Genomic DNA, 16,544 nt, shown 5'->3' on the forward strand with positions numbered 1-16,544 from the left:
ATGTGGAAGTATGCCAGTGGATTTTAATTACCCATCAGTTGCATAGGCATACTTTGCAACCAACGTTTCTATGCTCCAGAATGTGTCCATCCTTATCACAACTCATGCAAAATTCAAACTAAGCAAAGTTATTTGGACCAAAAATGGTGAACTTTATCGGCACAACAGGAGTGCCAACAAAGTCTGCCTTTTATGGTAACAATTTTTGTTCCACAAAATTTTGCACAGCTTTTGAGGATGTGGCACAGTGAGGGTCTATTCTGTGTTGTTTAAAATTCAAACTAACTAAGCTTTAACACAATAATATACTGCATGTGTTTGTATATTGCTTTCTAATTAACAGACCTTGCACTAAAAAGCAAGGTCCACTTTTAATATGAGGCTGCTTCCTCTGTTAGAAAATATACTTACTTCACACTGGCTTCTGCATTAGAGAGGGTACCAATGCAATGTAAAATTAGTACTTTGCCATAATTAGTAAATGAGCCAAACATATCTGGGTTCAGTTAGTGGAAAGTTTGGGGAACTATGCTGAAGTTCTGGGAGCAGAATCTTTCAAATCATTTCTAGGTATTTTCAATGCCAATAGGCGGGGTTTGTAAAATAAATGGCATAGGGGGCAGGGCACGCTCTGGCAGGGACATGTACAATGTATTGATGCAAAAAAGAATGTGTAAGAATACTGTTTAGTGGGATGCAGTGATTTTAATATTGCTTAAAATGAAACATTAAAAATGACCAATTCCTAAATTAATTACGTGCTTGGAGGATGCCCTAAACCTTCCTGTGAAGTGGCCCGCCTACCTACCACTTTACACAATATACTACAGCAAAAGTGACATCTGGAGGAAAAGAGATTTAATCTCCAAATACGGAAAGGTTTCTTGACAGTAAGAGCTGTGAAAATGTGGAATAGACTCCCTCAAGAGTTGGTTCTGGCCAGCTCAGTGGATTTCTTTATAAAAAGGCGTGGATTATTTCCTAGATAAACATAATATAACTGGATACTAACATTTATAGGTAAAGTTGATCCAGGGAAAATCCAACTGGGGATCAGGAAGGATTTTTTTCCCCTGCACGAGCAAATTGGATCATGCTTTGCTGGGTTTTTTGCCTTCCTCAGGATCAACTGTGGGTATAGGATTAGAATTTTTATTTTTTTGGTTGAACTGGATGGACATTTGTCTTTTTTCAGCCAGACTAACTATGTAACTATGTAATCTACAAATTAAAAAATGCCATTTAGATTGCCAGTAAATGAAATTTCCATGTCAGCTTGGCTTTCTTCGTAAAAACAGCATGATGTCCCCTTGCCATTGTATATGCAAAAAAAAGAAGCCAGCAGGGAGATACAAATAACCGGCAAATGTTTTTTTCTTTCTAAAATGTCACATTTCCTGTAAAACATCTTACAGAAAAATGACAAAAAGAATAGTGGGGTCCCCCCACAATTCATGCTGAAACCCTTATCCCTAATAACCCTGGGGCAACACAGTGACTAAGTAGATAGAACTTCTGCCTAGCAGCACTTGGATCATTGGTTTGAATTCCAACCACGGCACTACCTGCCTGGAGTTTGCATGTTTTTCCTGCGCCTGCGTGGGTTTCCTACAGGTACTTGTTTCCTCCCACACTCCAAAGACATGCCTGTAGGTTAATTGGCTCCTGTCTAAATTGGCCCTAGTATGTGTATGTATGATTGTACGCTAGGGACCTTAGATTGTACGCTCCTTGAGGGTTAGGGACTGATGTGATCTACAATATACTGTATATATATAAAGTGCCGTATAAATTGTGAGTGCTTTATAAGTACCTGTAATAAATAAAATAATAAGTTACCGGTATTGATTTTAGGGAAACCACAGACAAAAAAAAACAAAAGAGTGTGCCCCCCCCCCACAAATCCCAAATCCATACCCTCATCTCAGCATGCAGGAAAAGGCATGCAGACCCCCTGTCCTGAACCATACCAGGTCACATGCCCTCAACAAAGGGGGGTACCTTGTCAGGGAGGATGCCCCTGACAAAGCACCTTTTGCCCTTGCTGATGAAGATAATATCCTATTTGCTACAACCCTGGCATGGTAGTTGTGGGGGTCTGTGGTGTGGGACTTTTTAGGAATCTGTAATTCCACTCTAAAAATAAAGGGGCCTCTGGATATCACCCCCCCATGGTAATGAGCAAGGGGTACATAGTACCCACACTCATTCCCCATAAATTGTAAAAATGTTAACAATAAGTTAACACACCACATACTTTGGCTTGGTAGGCAAACACCCTCTTTGTTTCACCCATTTGGCAAACCCTGAATAAGCAAAATGCAGACCTAATTCAACCTAAACTCAAAGTTAACCATCAGTATAGGAAAGTTAGCACTTCCTGTACAACTTTTCACAGATTTGCATTGAATCCTATATTAATCTACCATAATAATCTAATGTTTGCTGTTTGCACCTTGAATTGTTACATAAACTGCCTACCAACATTACTCTTTAAAAGGAGTCTATGTTGAATGATTTCTTACATTTCTTGGTAGTTTATATGTAATTTCAGATATATTTAAGCAGGATTTGGAATTTATGTAACCTTTATATGATCAAACGGACTCCAATCCAACAATTAAGCTGGAAAGCAATCTAGGCCTTCTATAGATCCATATGTTCTATTAATTTGGGTATTGCTACATGTTGTGAGCTGTGAACTAATACATATAGCTTTAGTATTGGAAAGATTTTCCATGTATGAAATTGTAGAGTGCATATTGGTACTCACCTTATTGATGATTTCTTTATCAATGCACATGCCATAGTTAAAGTGGTCCTAAAGCCTTAAGGTTTTTCACCTTAATGTATTCTATGCATTAAGGTGGAAAACCTTTTGTGCTGCAGGATCCTCCCCAGCCCCCCCTTATACTTACCTGAGTCTGATCCATTCCAGGGATGTGCACAAGAGCAGCGGCTTTCACCGCTGTCTCTCTTCTCCCTGGGCAGATTGAAAGCAGTGGGAGCCATTGGCTTCGTCTGCTGTCAATCAAATGCTGTGCTGAGCCAGCAGGGGGTGGGACTGAGCAAGCCTACATGCTTACCCCCATGGAAAGCAGCTTTCCATGGGGCACCCACTGAAGAGGAGGAGCCTGGAGCACCCGAGAAGAGGAGGAGCAAGGCTGAGCTGTGCACAGAGTAGTTAAGTATACCATGTTTGTTAATTTAGTAAAAAAATACTAAGGTTTAATGTCACTTTAATCTAGGACTGGGACACTTATTAATTTATGTCTAATGTAATTAGCAATTGATAACAGCACTTATTTTTATTAGCAGGCAAAGGCACATGTTTACTGCATTATTTGCATTAGTAAAGCACAAATACTGGCTTATATGCATCAAACCATACTTGCTAAATGTAGGGATAACATCGTATTAGAAGATTTTCTGTAATAGCAGAAGCTAAGAGACAAATGTGTCGTAATATTTGCAGTAGAGTGTTGTATATAGGTCATGATCACTTTTGCTTAGTCAGGAAATGCAGAATTTTCATAGGTGCTGTAGCTTTGATTTGTTCACCATTCTTAATTAAATATTCATGGAAATGTTCACAGTACTCCAGATAGCTTTCCTTAGGGAATGAGAAGAAATTAATGTTACATCTGCTCTGATTTCTATGTACTATAATTACTAAAACATATCTCTAACCAGGCTTTAGAAAGAATATGATTGAATTCTTTTATTTTAGTCTCTAGTACACACTAAGAAATACATTATTTTGTGTAAGTTTACTTAGAATTTATCGAAAGCACAGCTGTCACGGTTTGCAGCATTTATAAATTAACTGTACTGCTCATGCTTAGAAGCTATAGGGTGTCTGCAAATGCCTTTGTTATGCTTCTTATCTGTATGCTGAGGGAATCACTCTTATTCCATGCACACACTGAATAGACATTACATATTGCCTGACTTAGAACTCCTCCTTGATGAGAGTGCCTGAATGGCCAATAATGGCCAAAGTCAAGTGGGTAGTGGCAGATTCACATATAATGGATACCATCATCCTAATTAGAAGAAAATATACAGATATGTATATTTACTGAGCCCTATAGCTATTTTCAACTGATTATTATTTTATGTAACGATGTCAGGTTTATCAAAGTGTATAAACTAACATTGCTAGTAAAATGCTGATGCCTGTTATTACTAGTATGTGTCTTTAATTTAGCTTTAGCTAATTTGTGCTCAGGGAGCATGAGCAATATACAGGGCCTTAACCTTCCTTCATGTAAGCACTAGCTTGAACCCTACTTCCCTTATTCATCTGTCAAATGCCAGAACCTCAGTAGCTAGTAGGATATCTTGCATTTGACAATTAAATGATAGGAGGCTGGACTAAAGCTGGCCATACACTAAAAGATTTATTTAATTCAGCCTGCAGGCTGAACAAAAGAAATATAACAGATTCCTCTATCCACACACATGGCATGAATTGACAAAATGCCAACCAAACAAAATACCTCCTGAGCATAAGTGTTGTGGTCTAATACCAGATTTCCTTGCACATCCTTTTCTTGGCTGTAGACATGAACACACTACACTTTGCTGCCCTCTCAGGACTGGGGAAGTCACAATAGTATACTAGAAAAACACAAAAAAGAGAGGGCTCACCAACCTAGTGCATAACCACAGTAAACATGTATTGTAAAGATAAAATCATATCTACTTATAAAAGTCAAAAATAAACAGGGCTCATCAAAATAACAGCATTGCTCTGTCTTCTCCACATGCTCCTAAGCTTGGGAGGCCACATGCTTCTAGGCTTGGGAGGACATTACCTGGATCCAAATAGCTTATTTGTTTCGAGGATAGAACCCTCTTCCTCAACGCGATACCTCTGAGGAAGAGGGTACTATGCCCTAAACGTATAAGCCAGTTGGATCTCCCAAGCCTAGGAGCTTGCAGAGTGGACAGAACAACACTGTTATTTTGATGAGCCCTGCTTATTTTGCCATTTATGAATAGATATTTTATCTTTATTTAAATGGTTACTGGCATAATATGCTAGGCTGGTGCACCCTCTTCTTGTGTGTTTTTGTAATGAAAAAAAGCCCCCTGATTGACTGCAGGTGTTGTTTGGTTAGCAATTTTTGGCTCAGCTCTTTTCACAAAAGTTGTTTGAGTAATCAACTTTTTCAAGCTGGTAGGGCCACCCACTTTTAGAATTTTGACCGATTCCTCTGTCCAACTTTAGTTCCAAGCTGGACAGAGGTCAAAACTCTTTAGACATTCAGAACCTAGTATTATCTAGTATCATGGGTCTCCCCAGTCACCAAAGAACTGCACTGAAGTCAAGCACACCCAAAGATGTTGCAAGTGATTTTTTTTTGTACGTTGATGGACCTGACAGCTTTACTTTGTGTAGTCTGTATTTGAAGATGTAAACATTGTACTTCTCAGAACAGTTTCACTTTCTAGCTGCTGCAAAAGAGAATGCTACTACCTTGCTGTTTTATTTACTTGTTTATACTTACATTCAATAAGTGGTTCCAACGAGAGAAAAAGAAAAAAAGGAGCTAACAAGGACAAACCTAAAACAATTGTGATCATACACACAATCATTGAAAAATCTTTTTGATGATAATTGGGCAAGATTTAGTGTAGATGTAATATTATGGTTAGATGAGATCTCTGAAAAATTGTATGGTTTTTCTTTTACTTTCATCTTTATTACAGGAAGAAAACATAGCATCATGGACTACATACCCTGCATGCAAGTGTAATAAAATTGATTAAAGTATAACTAAAGGCAAAACTTTTTTAGTTTTTAGATAGAGTGGAGATGGATTAAACACCTGTCAGGTTTTTATTGCAGTCTGTTCCCCTGTTAGGGAGATTCACCCTCCCTATTCATCCTGTTTACCATTATCATTGAAAGGGAAAGTAAAAGAAACTCCAAATGTTGGGTTGTCCCCAGAAAAGTAAGAGAAGGGAAATTTTCCAATGGGGACACTAATTCTGGTCCCCAAGGAATTCCCTTCATTTGCAGATGTTTTCTCACTTCCTGTTTTTGCTATGGGACAGGAAGTAAAGGTAAATCTCCTCAATGGGACACAGATGGCAAAAAATAAACTCTCTCCTCTCCCTCACAAAATGAAAAAAAGTTTTGCCTATAGTTCTGTTTTAAGTGAATGCATAGCTAATTGCGTTTATTGAATTTGTATTTGCATTACGTTTATCACTGTAGGCCTACAACTGCTTAGTTGTTATGTCAGATGGTAATATGTACATGAAAGTTGTAGAACAAACTCATTTTTTATGTGTGGTGTGGTTGAAAGGTGTTTTTTTGCAAATAGGACCCATAGTTTTCATGGCTGTCATTACATCAGCATTAGGTTCACAAATGTGCTATTGGGGCTTTCAAGCCTTGGACAAAAAATTTTAACTTTTTGAAAGTTATGTTGTAGAATGTGAAAAATTAGAGTAATGCATTAAATAAAGTAGTCATTATGGAATTTTTCTATTATGTGTAGTTTTTGTGAAACTTTCGTAGATAAAGTTTGTCTCAGAATTCACCTCAATGTTTTGCATTCCATTTATTACATGTTCATTCTTCCATTCTTCCAGAAATGAGACTCAAAGTTATGCATGAAATATCTGTCTATGGGGTCAAAAGTATATTAGATAATGGGACCAAATTTATTGGATCAACCCTGTGAATAATCCCCTTTTTTGCTGTTGTTATTAACTCTTGGAAAGATTAAAGAACATTAGTAGTTTTCACAACTATATAGCAGAGTCAAAGGTACCATGAATCAACTGTTTTGCTCTTAGCCTGAAAATGCATGGCAATGATACATTTTGGGAAGTATATGTAAAAAGGCTTCATTTTAGCACAGTGCAAGTAGTAACATACATTTTATAAATACGGTTTGCACTTAGTGCTTCACTTAGAAAAAAACTATTAACTATAGAATTTTAGGTAAACTATAGCAAACAATCAGCATTTAGCTTTCATTTCTGTAGTGCAAGTTAAAAATAAAAATAAGTATTTTGGGTAGGTAAAAACAAATCTTGTCATCACACTTATACAGAAGTATGTTATCCCAGAGAACCTCTATTTATAACAAACAACCAATCAAGTGAACAGGATATGATACTGGGCTACATGTAAGAAAGAACTTCTTTAGTAAAACATTCTTCGTAATATAATTGGGATGTTGTAATCTAAAGTCAAACCACAGTTATTTTGATGATCCAGGATGATCTATAGATGTGTATTGGCTTCCCTCTGAATTGTTTTCATGTTATATTGTGAATTTGTATTTATACTAGCAATTGTTCACCTGTCTTCAAGAATGACATGTTTGCTCTAGAAATGTTAACTCATTTCTTTTTTGGCATTTGGTTCTCTATGGATCTATGTATGTTATGGCAAAGGGGAGTGAATCATATTTTTTATTATCCTCTGGTCCGATAGGTTTGCTACTGCATCAAATTCTTACATAATTCCTGAGGTAGCATCCAAGGTGGGGTACGTTTTTGCTGACTATAACCTGCTGGGATCATCATTTGGAAACTGACCTGATTTATACTTTTTTTTGTACACTTTTTAGTATTCCCTACATTTTTTTATTACAGTGAAATGTATGTATTTTATGTTACTTCTCTTGTCCTTTTTCATTTCATGTCTTATGAATTCATTTATGTCAAAAGTTGTCTTTAGGTACTTATGATATATTGTTTACTACCTTCTAAAAAGTGGCATCATACGCACAATTTGTCACAGAAACTATTATTCTGCGATACAAGAGTAGTCAAACTAATATGTTTTATGACTTGTCATACTTAGGTCAGTTAACCAGAATGGCCAGTTAAGTGAAAAATATAAGCGTTAGACGTTTGCAGATATCTTTGTTCTAGCATGTCTTTGAGCTATAGAAGCAATCATTTTCTACACTCCATGGGTGTAAGAGCAACTGTGGCTAAAATGATTAAAGTTGCACCAGTAAAATTACATACCTTGCTCGTTTAATCACAGTCTCCTGCAGCTTGTTGGCTATATTGTTCAATGTTTTCTTGTAGAATTCTATTGTTGCAAATTTTCCTCTATGAAACAAGGCATAATCAATAATATCTTATTTAAGTATGTTATTATGTGCTATTTTCTTTCTATCACCACCCTATCAAAATACAGAGGGAAACAGTTTGACATTCAGTGTGACTAATAGAACATTAACCAGGAAAAGAAAGGAAAAAAGAAATAAAAACACTTTATATTAAAGGGTATTTTATATTGTATTGTTCTCACTGTCATTTACTTTCTTATTTATTTTGCTTGCTTGCCCATTCAGGAAGTAGAGGTTTGTATAATTTTTTTTTATACATATGCTTGTTGATGTACTGCATGTTTTACCTACTCCATAATAAAGGTGTATTTATGATGATTAATTTTGCTTTTGTTGTTTATCTGTTAGGATGATTACTTCCGTACTTGGAATCCAGGAAGACCATTTGATCAAGGTAGGATAAAAGACAACTTTTATTATTTTGTCCGGTAAAATTTGTAGATGTATATGCATATATAGGAATGCATTTTTTCTTTTTCTTTTTTAATCGTCATGTCTGGAGAGCTTATTTACTCCCTCTAAATGAATAATGTATAATCTTTGTGTTAATTTTGGCTGTCACCATCCTCACCATCCTCTTCTTTAATCTCTGATTGCCCAGACAGCTTGAAATATAGTTAGTTGGGCATGGGTTTCTCTTAGGGTTATACTATGTAAGGGCAAGGTCAAACAAACAGTTTTATGCAATGTTATTTTCTTAATTGAAAATCACAGCTTCTTCTCCTCGTGCTGAGTTGAAAAACTGCCATCGGCTCAGCATGGCTTTCAGTGGATTTGTCTGACAGAAGAGTCAGGGAGAGCAAAAGTAACCAAAAGGAACCTTGTAGTATGTATATTATAGTGCATACATAAAGCAATGACCTGTGATTGAAAAGGAAAATATATTATGTTTCTGAACAAATGTATAAAAATAAGACCCTCTTGCCATCCAAATTTCATTCTTGGCACAAATTAACTTAGTATACATTAAATGCATCAAAAGTAGAGACCAAGAAGGTAGTTATGTGTGATGAGGCCCTATAGAAAAACCATAGAAGTCCAACACTATAGTCCATATGCTTTCCCTTAATTAATTTGCTATTCCCTTGTAGACTATGTTGGCTGTATTTTATACTTTATTTTTATGACAGCACAGGGTACTCTTCATCTATGCCTCTTTTTCTAGCTGGGCAATCCTTACTAATGCAGAATGCTATGCTGACATAAGTGCCACTTTCTGCACAAGTACACTGTGAATGAAGGGCAACATGGTAATACCCATTCAGTGCTTGGGACCATGATGCTCTGCATTCACAATACTATTCTCAGTCTTTCGGGTAGCGTGATGCTGAATATAATTCAACCTGGAAGACTGAGGACATCTTGTTGCCATGAAGAGGTATTACAAGGGATAGTACCGGATTAATAGTGGATTAATAGAGTTTTGCAGCCACCTTTTTAACAAAAACTTTTACCTGCATTTCAACTTTAATGACTTTTGGCTCCTGTTTGTTTTTCATATATAGATCTAAACTCAAGAACAAATATTGAATAAATGGTAGCTTACCAGTCCTGGTGGCTTCACTATTTTTTTTGTTTGCTTTGTTTACATTTATTATTATCTAGTAGCTCTGCCAGTAACATATTTCATGTCTTAGTGTGACAATACACATTCACTGTACTATATCTATGGAGAAACAGCATTCTCACCCTGGGGCAGGACTACAGAATCCTCCCCTCTCATATTCTCCATAACATAGAGGAGAGGGGTTCTGAAGTTCTCAGAGATAGCTGGGAAAAATGTAACTAATAAAAGTAAGCATGCGCTCAGGGCAAAGAAAATTATCAGCCGACAGGATTTCTGGCAAAATGAATGTGTGGTTTTTACAATAGCAGAACGTTTATGACAACATTTAAATAATAAGGTTTGTGGTCTTACCATAAAATGTTCTTTGAGGCTATTAAGGGACATGGAAATTCCTAATGGTTTATACTGCTGCTTACAGACAGCTGAGCCACTGGCAAAACAGAAAAGTTGTAAGCCAGTCCCCATATGACCTCTTCTCTACTCAAAGTGCCTCTGTGAGAGAGCAATACACACAGTCAAAAACACAGAAGGGTGGAATCTGTGTTCCTCAATGTACTTAAAAAAAGTACAAAAATCTCCATTTCTGGATAACATGTTGAGGAACACAGCAATTCAAAAACAGATGTCCAAAAACCGTAAAACTGAGAATGGGAGGCAGTCACTGAAAGCACCAAGAAGGGATCCACAGCCATGGAGTGAGGAAAAAGGACCTTAGCAAAACAGCTAATTGCAAAGACCTGATAAGGTACAGAACCATTTAAAGGATCTGAATGAACTTCCTGCAGATTAACCATAGAAGGAAAACTTAACCCTAGGTGATTCGTGACACAAAGGTTTCTGCTCATTCCCCATCCCATGCAGGGAGTACCTGTAGCAGTCTTCAGTGGAAGCTGTCTGCTGGCAATCCAGGGGAACACAAGGTCCTTCAGTGATGGTGTCTTCCTGCAATGTAGGAGATAAGGCACACTAAGGCATGCAAATCTCTCAAGAGGAGAGGCTACTGGTTGAGGAGAGTTAGATAGTCACATCTCCAAGAGATATCATGTGGTAGAGGGTAGCATACTCAGTGGCATCTGGCATAGAGACCAGATCACTCATCCCATCACAGGAAGAAATCCCAAACCTTCCAGTTTTGGTCAAGTATCTGATTTAAAGTGGTACCCTTTAAAGAAACAGTACCAACTGTTCTCGGGATTCAAACTGAAGCCCTAGGTATGGGTACACCCCTGCAAAGGGAGTCACTTCAGAAAGGGCTCAAGAGACTACTCTAGTGACACTGAAATACTGAATTGGCACACCAGGGACTTCTTGGACAATAAGGACTATGCAGATGTCTTGCCTCAAACCTACAGTAGATACCTTGGAAAAAAGTAAAGAAGACTGAGCGTTAATGAGAGTAGGTGAGACAGTATTGAGAGGAGTTGTTCCTTCAACACACCACCTGCTCCTAAAGGGGAAGAAAGGAAATGTCCCCAACCGCTAGAAGGGTCCACTGACCCACATGAAATAGATTTCCTCAACAAAGATTGTGGTGGACAGTCTTACTTGTTGGTGATCAATAGCTAACAACATTAGATATCAGTGAGGCACCACTGGGTCAAAGTTTGCAGGCAATAGGCCCCTCAGACATATTCCAACTGCAAGGATCCAAAAGGTTTAACTTCTGTAAGAATGACTGCCTAAGCATCTCACAATGGAGATGCCAGGGAAAAGCCTTTGGAAAGATGAAAGGTCCTGAAATATGTGAAGGAGTGGATGCCTCCAAAGACAGCCGATGGTAAGCTGAGGGGACAGGCCCTTGAGAAGAATGAGAGCAGTACAAATTAGTCTTTACCAACCCTACTAACCCTCCAAGTTAGGTGGGTCTTCCAGAGAGGGGAAATGCTGAGGGACCCAACTAGTACAAGGGGTTCAATAGCATCTGACATTCAAGTGAGTGTAATTCTGAACAACTCCCAGTGCTAATTTCCCACCTACATCGAAAAGGGGGCTCCCAGAGTGTGAGGAATCCAGGAAGACCTGAGAAAACACTGCTGAAAGCAGTAGCATAAGAACAAGCATAAAGGGCAGCTGAAGACAATGTCGCAAACAAAGAGCTAGCCATTGAGCCTAAAGGGCTTTCCTGAGCACCCAAATGCTGGGGAGGCAAACTGCTTGAGACCTTGCCTGGATGGACACACAGCCCAAACTCATAGAACTGGGGGATGCACCTTCATAAACAAATCCAATCAGATGAATAAGCAGACCTTTGATTCTAGGCCCTATGGCCTAAATATGAATTAAATTCTGAAGGCCTACTCTCAAAACAAATGAGGGAAGCGTGAAATGTCTCTGCCCCTTCTACAGATCTCCTGCGTTAGGGCAAATGGAAAGACATATACTTCAAAGGATAAGCATCCCACGCACATAGTCAGAGTGCCTTATACAGGTTTTGAGGCTTGCAGTAAGCCATTACAAATAAAAAACAAGGATCTAGACATTTGCCCCATAAAATGCAGGCCTACCCCTGTGGTGGAACGATCCCTTTTAGGTTATTCTACCCATTCTGACATGAATTAACAGATCAGGATTTTCACCAACACAATACAGAAAGTCAAACCAGTTCATTCAAACTAGAATCTCAAGGAATTCAGTTATCTGTAAGTGAAGTAGTGAAATGTGAGCATACTTTCCACTATGGTGTCCGTTTATGACACAGAGAATAGCTGCGATTCAACAGATCTCAGCTATTCTCTGGTCATTCACAGTTTATGACACTCAGGAGATCATGTCAGCCCTTCTCTGGAGATCTGTGTTCTCCCTCCAGATTCTCCAGCCCAGAGCTGGAGAATCAGAGGGACCGAAAACTAAGCAGAGATAATTTACCTCTGTTTAGTAAACTGATCTTTTACTGTAATCTCGCGAGATTATAGTAAAATGAGCCATTTTCCAGAGTTTGTAGACCGTTCTCCAGCGTTTGGAGACCGTTCTCCCTTCGTTTGGAGAACTGCTTCATAAACTGCATTCACAGGAGAACTGTGTTCTCCGAGAATACCGGAGAACTGAGCAGCGATCTATTACCGTTGGTTCATAAACGGACACCTATATTAGCAATGTTTTTGTTAATATAGATCAAAGGAGCATTCACAGTGGGCACAGACCACCAGTTTACAAATCATTAGTCAAAATGGAAATGTATGCATGCTTTCAGGTGGGGCCCAGGACCCTTCAAATGTTTCCTGTTCACAGAGTGAAATTATTCAAACAGCAGAAAGGACTTTGCAGCTCCAGGAACTGTTAAATGCCCAAAGCCTAGAAGAGCAAGCTGATTCCCCTGATATTGTGTAATATGTACTGCATTAATACGGTTAAAAACAACCCCACAAAAACAGCCTCTCTCAACATAGACAGTTGGGGATTTGAATCTAAACCAGAAATAGCAACAGGGGTTTCAGGCCAAGAATGAGTCATGAACACGGGGGTCAGAGACTTTATGGGCAGATGGCTCCTGTAACTGTGCACAGACGAACCGCTACTTTATAATGAAGTGGAAGGTTCCTGTGGACATGGGAAGCGCATTCCCCTCACAGACTTGAAGGAGACTCAGATGATGACAGCCCTATAACATTAGGGGTCTTGGTTCCAGGTTACAGGCATCAGATCCATCTGTGGATACCAGGTATACACCTCCTGAACTACTAGAGGAATATGGCCAAATGTCACCTGTGGCAGCTGTACTGTCCTCATTGTGTCTTTGGGAAGACATGTTGTGCTGCATAGCTGTAAGCAACTATGCTCAATGTAAGGCAAGGCCTCAATACTCACTGAGCTGACTATTGAAACTGGAGATACACATGCTTCTTCAGGAATAGCAGCAGGATGATGCACAGCAGAGCATGCACATGTAGAATTTTACCCAGTAGATTATGTCAGCGCTACATCCCTCAGCCTTAACCACTATGGGTGGCAGGAACTTTTAACAAGCAGCTCCTGGTGCTTCAGCCTGACTGACCTTACTCAGTAGGTGATACTTCTGAGACTGAGTCACACCTGGGACTGCATTCCACTTGAATGGGGAAGCAAGCTTCTCAGATGCATACAAATATTAGTGTATGTTAGCTCTATCCCTGATGAAATTTAGTAGCTCAGAAAGGCAATATCACTTTTGTCACAAGGCAGCCCCCTGCAGTGACACAGCAATCAAAATTCTGGAAAAAGCTGGTCATACATATTATTATGATTTCTCTAATTCAATCCCTTAGGCTGCACAAGAGAAATCACTCGATTTCACAAGAGAAACCACTTAGGCTGCACAAGAGAAATCAGTCGATTTCCCCTTCCATGCTAAACAGCAGCACCTTTGGCTGTCAGAATACCCGACAATACTTGCATCTGATTGGATGCAGGCAGCATTCAGTTGAGATTTAGTTTTTCTTCCTGGCCACTTTGATTAAACATGATTGAAAAAAAGACTTTTGTTGAGCCAGGTGGTATAAATAGAGAACACATTTTGGATGATTTCTCATCAGGCAAAATGCAATCCATGAATGGCCAGCTTTAATGTTTTTTTTTTCTTTCTGCTATTTATTTGTAAATTCAGGGGTAATATTAACAAAAGAAGTACTGTTTAATGCAATAATTTTTAAGCGGTATGTCAACATTTTTATTTATATGGAAGAGAACAAACAAACATACTGCTGGTATTTTCCTTTCTAATACCATTTTGTTTTTTTTCCTCCAAAAGTCTGCAGTGAACCTGTCATGCAAGAACAGCTTTGGCTTAATTTAAAGATCTTTATCAATTATACTCTGAGCTAGACATTTTCTTCATGAACAGCTTTCCTGCTATTACATTCTGCCTCACTTTCTACTAGTGCAAACACAAAGAAAAGTACATTGACGCTGATAGCAACTGTGTACTTACATTAATTTTAGCTTACATACTTTGTAGTGTTGATATTATTAAAGGTCTCAGGATTATTTCTGCACCACTGTGGCCACTGGATTTCCAATGTATACATCTAGTCACATGGAGGTCTATTTATAAAGCAGAGAATGGGACTTGTTCCAATATTTTCTGGAGGAGATCCATCCAGGTGTATGTGTTTTAAATTGAAGTGATTGGTTCTCCACCAGCAAATGTTTGTGAAAGTCACCGTCTCTGCTTTTTAAATGGGCCCCATAGTGTTTGAGAGCACTTAAATTGTAGGAATACCCTGACAATAAACATTTCTTATTTGCTTTTCGTCTGTTAAACCTACCATTCAAAGTGTTTTTTTTAAAATATAAATCTACCTTTGAAAGTGTTTCACAATCAGGGGCAGACTGACCATTTGGAAACCGAGGCACTGCCCGAGGCCCGGGGTCAGTAGGGGGCCCCATGAGATGCCCCTGGTACCTTTTTTCATAGGCTTTTTTGAGTTTGGGCAAGGACACAGGGGCCCCATGATCCCCTATTGCACGACATGAGTTGTCAGTCTGCTCCTGTTCACAATATATGTTTGATAAGTGCAAAAAATATCTGTTTGTAGTGCTGTCTACCAGTGCTCAAATGAATTACGTGTTCCTGTGTACAGCAATATATAATCTACTTTTATAAAATGGTGTAACGCTACAAATAATAAATAATATAAAATAGTAATAAGATCCTTTTAAATTCTATATTATACATATAAAATAGTGAACATATGTGAATCCACACAAAAAAGAGGTCCTAGACTTGGACCCAATAAGTGACCTATAAAATATCAGTGATAAATACACGCATAAAATAAACCCAATCCCTATTGCGGGATAAAAAAAACAATTGTGTCTACAGTGACTCCCAAAAATTTGGGATATAAGTACAATAACAAAATACAGTTAGGTCCATACATATTTGGACACAGGCACACTTTCAGTTTCTTCCAGGTATTTACCAAAACATATTCAAGCCAAATTGGAGGAAGGGTTTAGGAAATACAGCTCGTAAGAGTAGCCACCCCCCCTTTTTCAAGGAACCAAAAGTAATTGGACAATTGAATATAATCATTATTACAATTTTAATAAAATGTTCATTTGTAATATTTTGTTGAGATTCCTTTACTGGCAATGACTGCCTGAATTCTGGAACCCATGGACATTACCAAAGACTCCTTTCTAATGCTTTGCCAGGCTCTAACTGCAGCTGTCTTCAGTTGTTCTTTGTTTGTGGGTCTTTCTGCCTTTAGTTTTGCCTTCACTAAGTGAAATGCATGCTCAATGAGGTTAAGATCAGGTGATTGACTCGGCGATTGCAGAATATTACACTTGCTTTCCTTCAAAAGCTCCTGGGTTGCTTTATAATTGTTTGTTTGCATTTGTTCACCTATAGGTATAGGATCTAGGTGTTAGCTGCTTAATTACCTTTTGGGTACATATGTAGCACAGGAGGAATACTCTACATATAATCTACTTTAAAATGCTATTTACCAAATAAAGTGTGTATGGCTAAATCTATTGTCTTGCAAATCTAAAAATGCATTACCAATTATAAAAACGTATTTAGTGAAATTATAGAAATTAAAAATAATGAAAAAATGTAAAGGTGCAAAATTAATTTTACAACCTTTTGCATGAAATGAAACAACACTTAATATGTAACTAAATACCCATATGTCAAAGTGAACCAACAATATGAACCTTTTATATTTATTTATTACAGGTACTTATATAGCACTTTCAATTTACGCAGCTCTTTACATATATATTGTACATTCACATCAGTCCTTAACCCTCAAGGGGCGTACAATCTAAGGTCCCTAACTTACATTCATACATACACATAATAGGGCCAATTTAGACAGGATCCAATTAACCTACCAGCATGTCTTTGTAGTATGGGAGGAAACTGGAGTAATTCGGAGGAA

General features: G+C 38.2%; 1 protein-coding gene across 3 annotated transcripts in view; it reads left to right on the forward strand.

The window, feature by feature from the left end:
- SPOCK3 (SPARC (osteonectin), cwcv and kazal like domains proteoglycan 3) overlaps window positions 1-16,544 on the forward strand; it is a 526,000-nt gene that overhangs the window by 184,801 nt on the left and 324,655 nt on the right. For all 3 annotated transcript variants that reach the window (XM_089670354.1, XM_089670355.1, XM_089670353.1), the window contains one exon: window positions 8,460-8,505. In XM_089670354.1, coding sequence (XP_089526480.1) covers window positions 8,460-8,505 — 46 coding nt within the window. The remainder of the gene's footprint in view (window positions 1-8,459; window positions 8,506-16,544) is intronic.

The sequence above is a fragment of the Staurois parvus genome, unplaced genomic scaffold (genome assembly GCF_062004578.1).
Source record: "Staurois parvus isolate SC_StPar_1 unplaced genomic scaffold, SC_StPar_1.0 ptg000090l, whole genome shotgun sequence".
Taxonomy (NCBI): Eukaryota; Metazoa; Chordata; class Amphibia; order Anura; family Ranidae; genus Staurois; species Staurois parvus.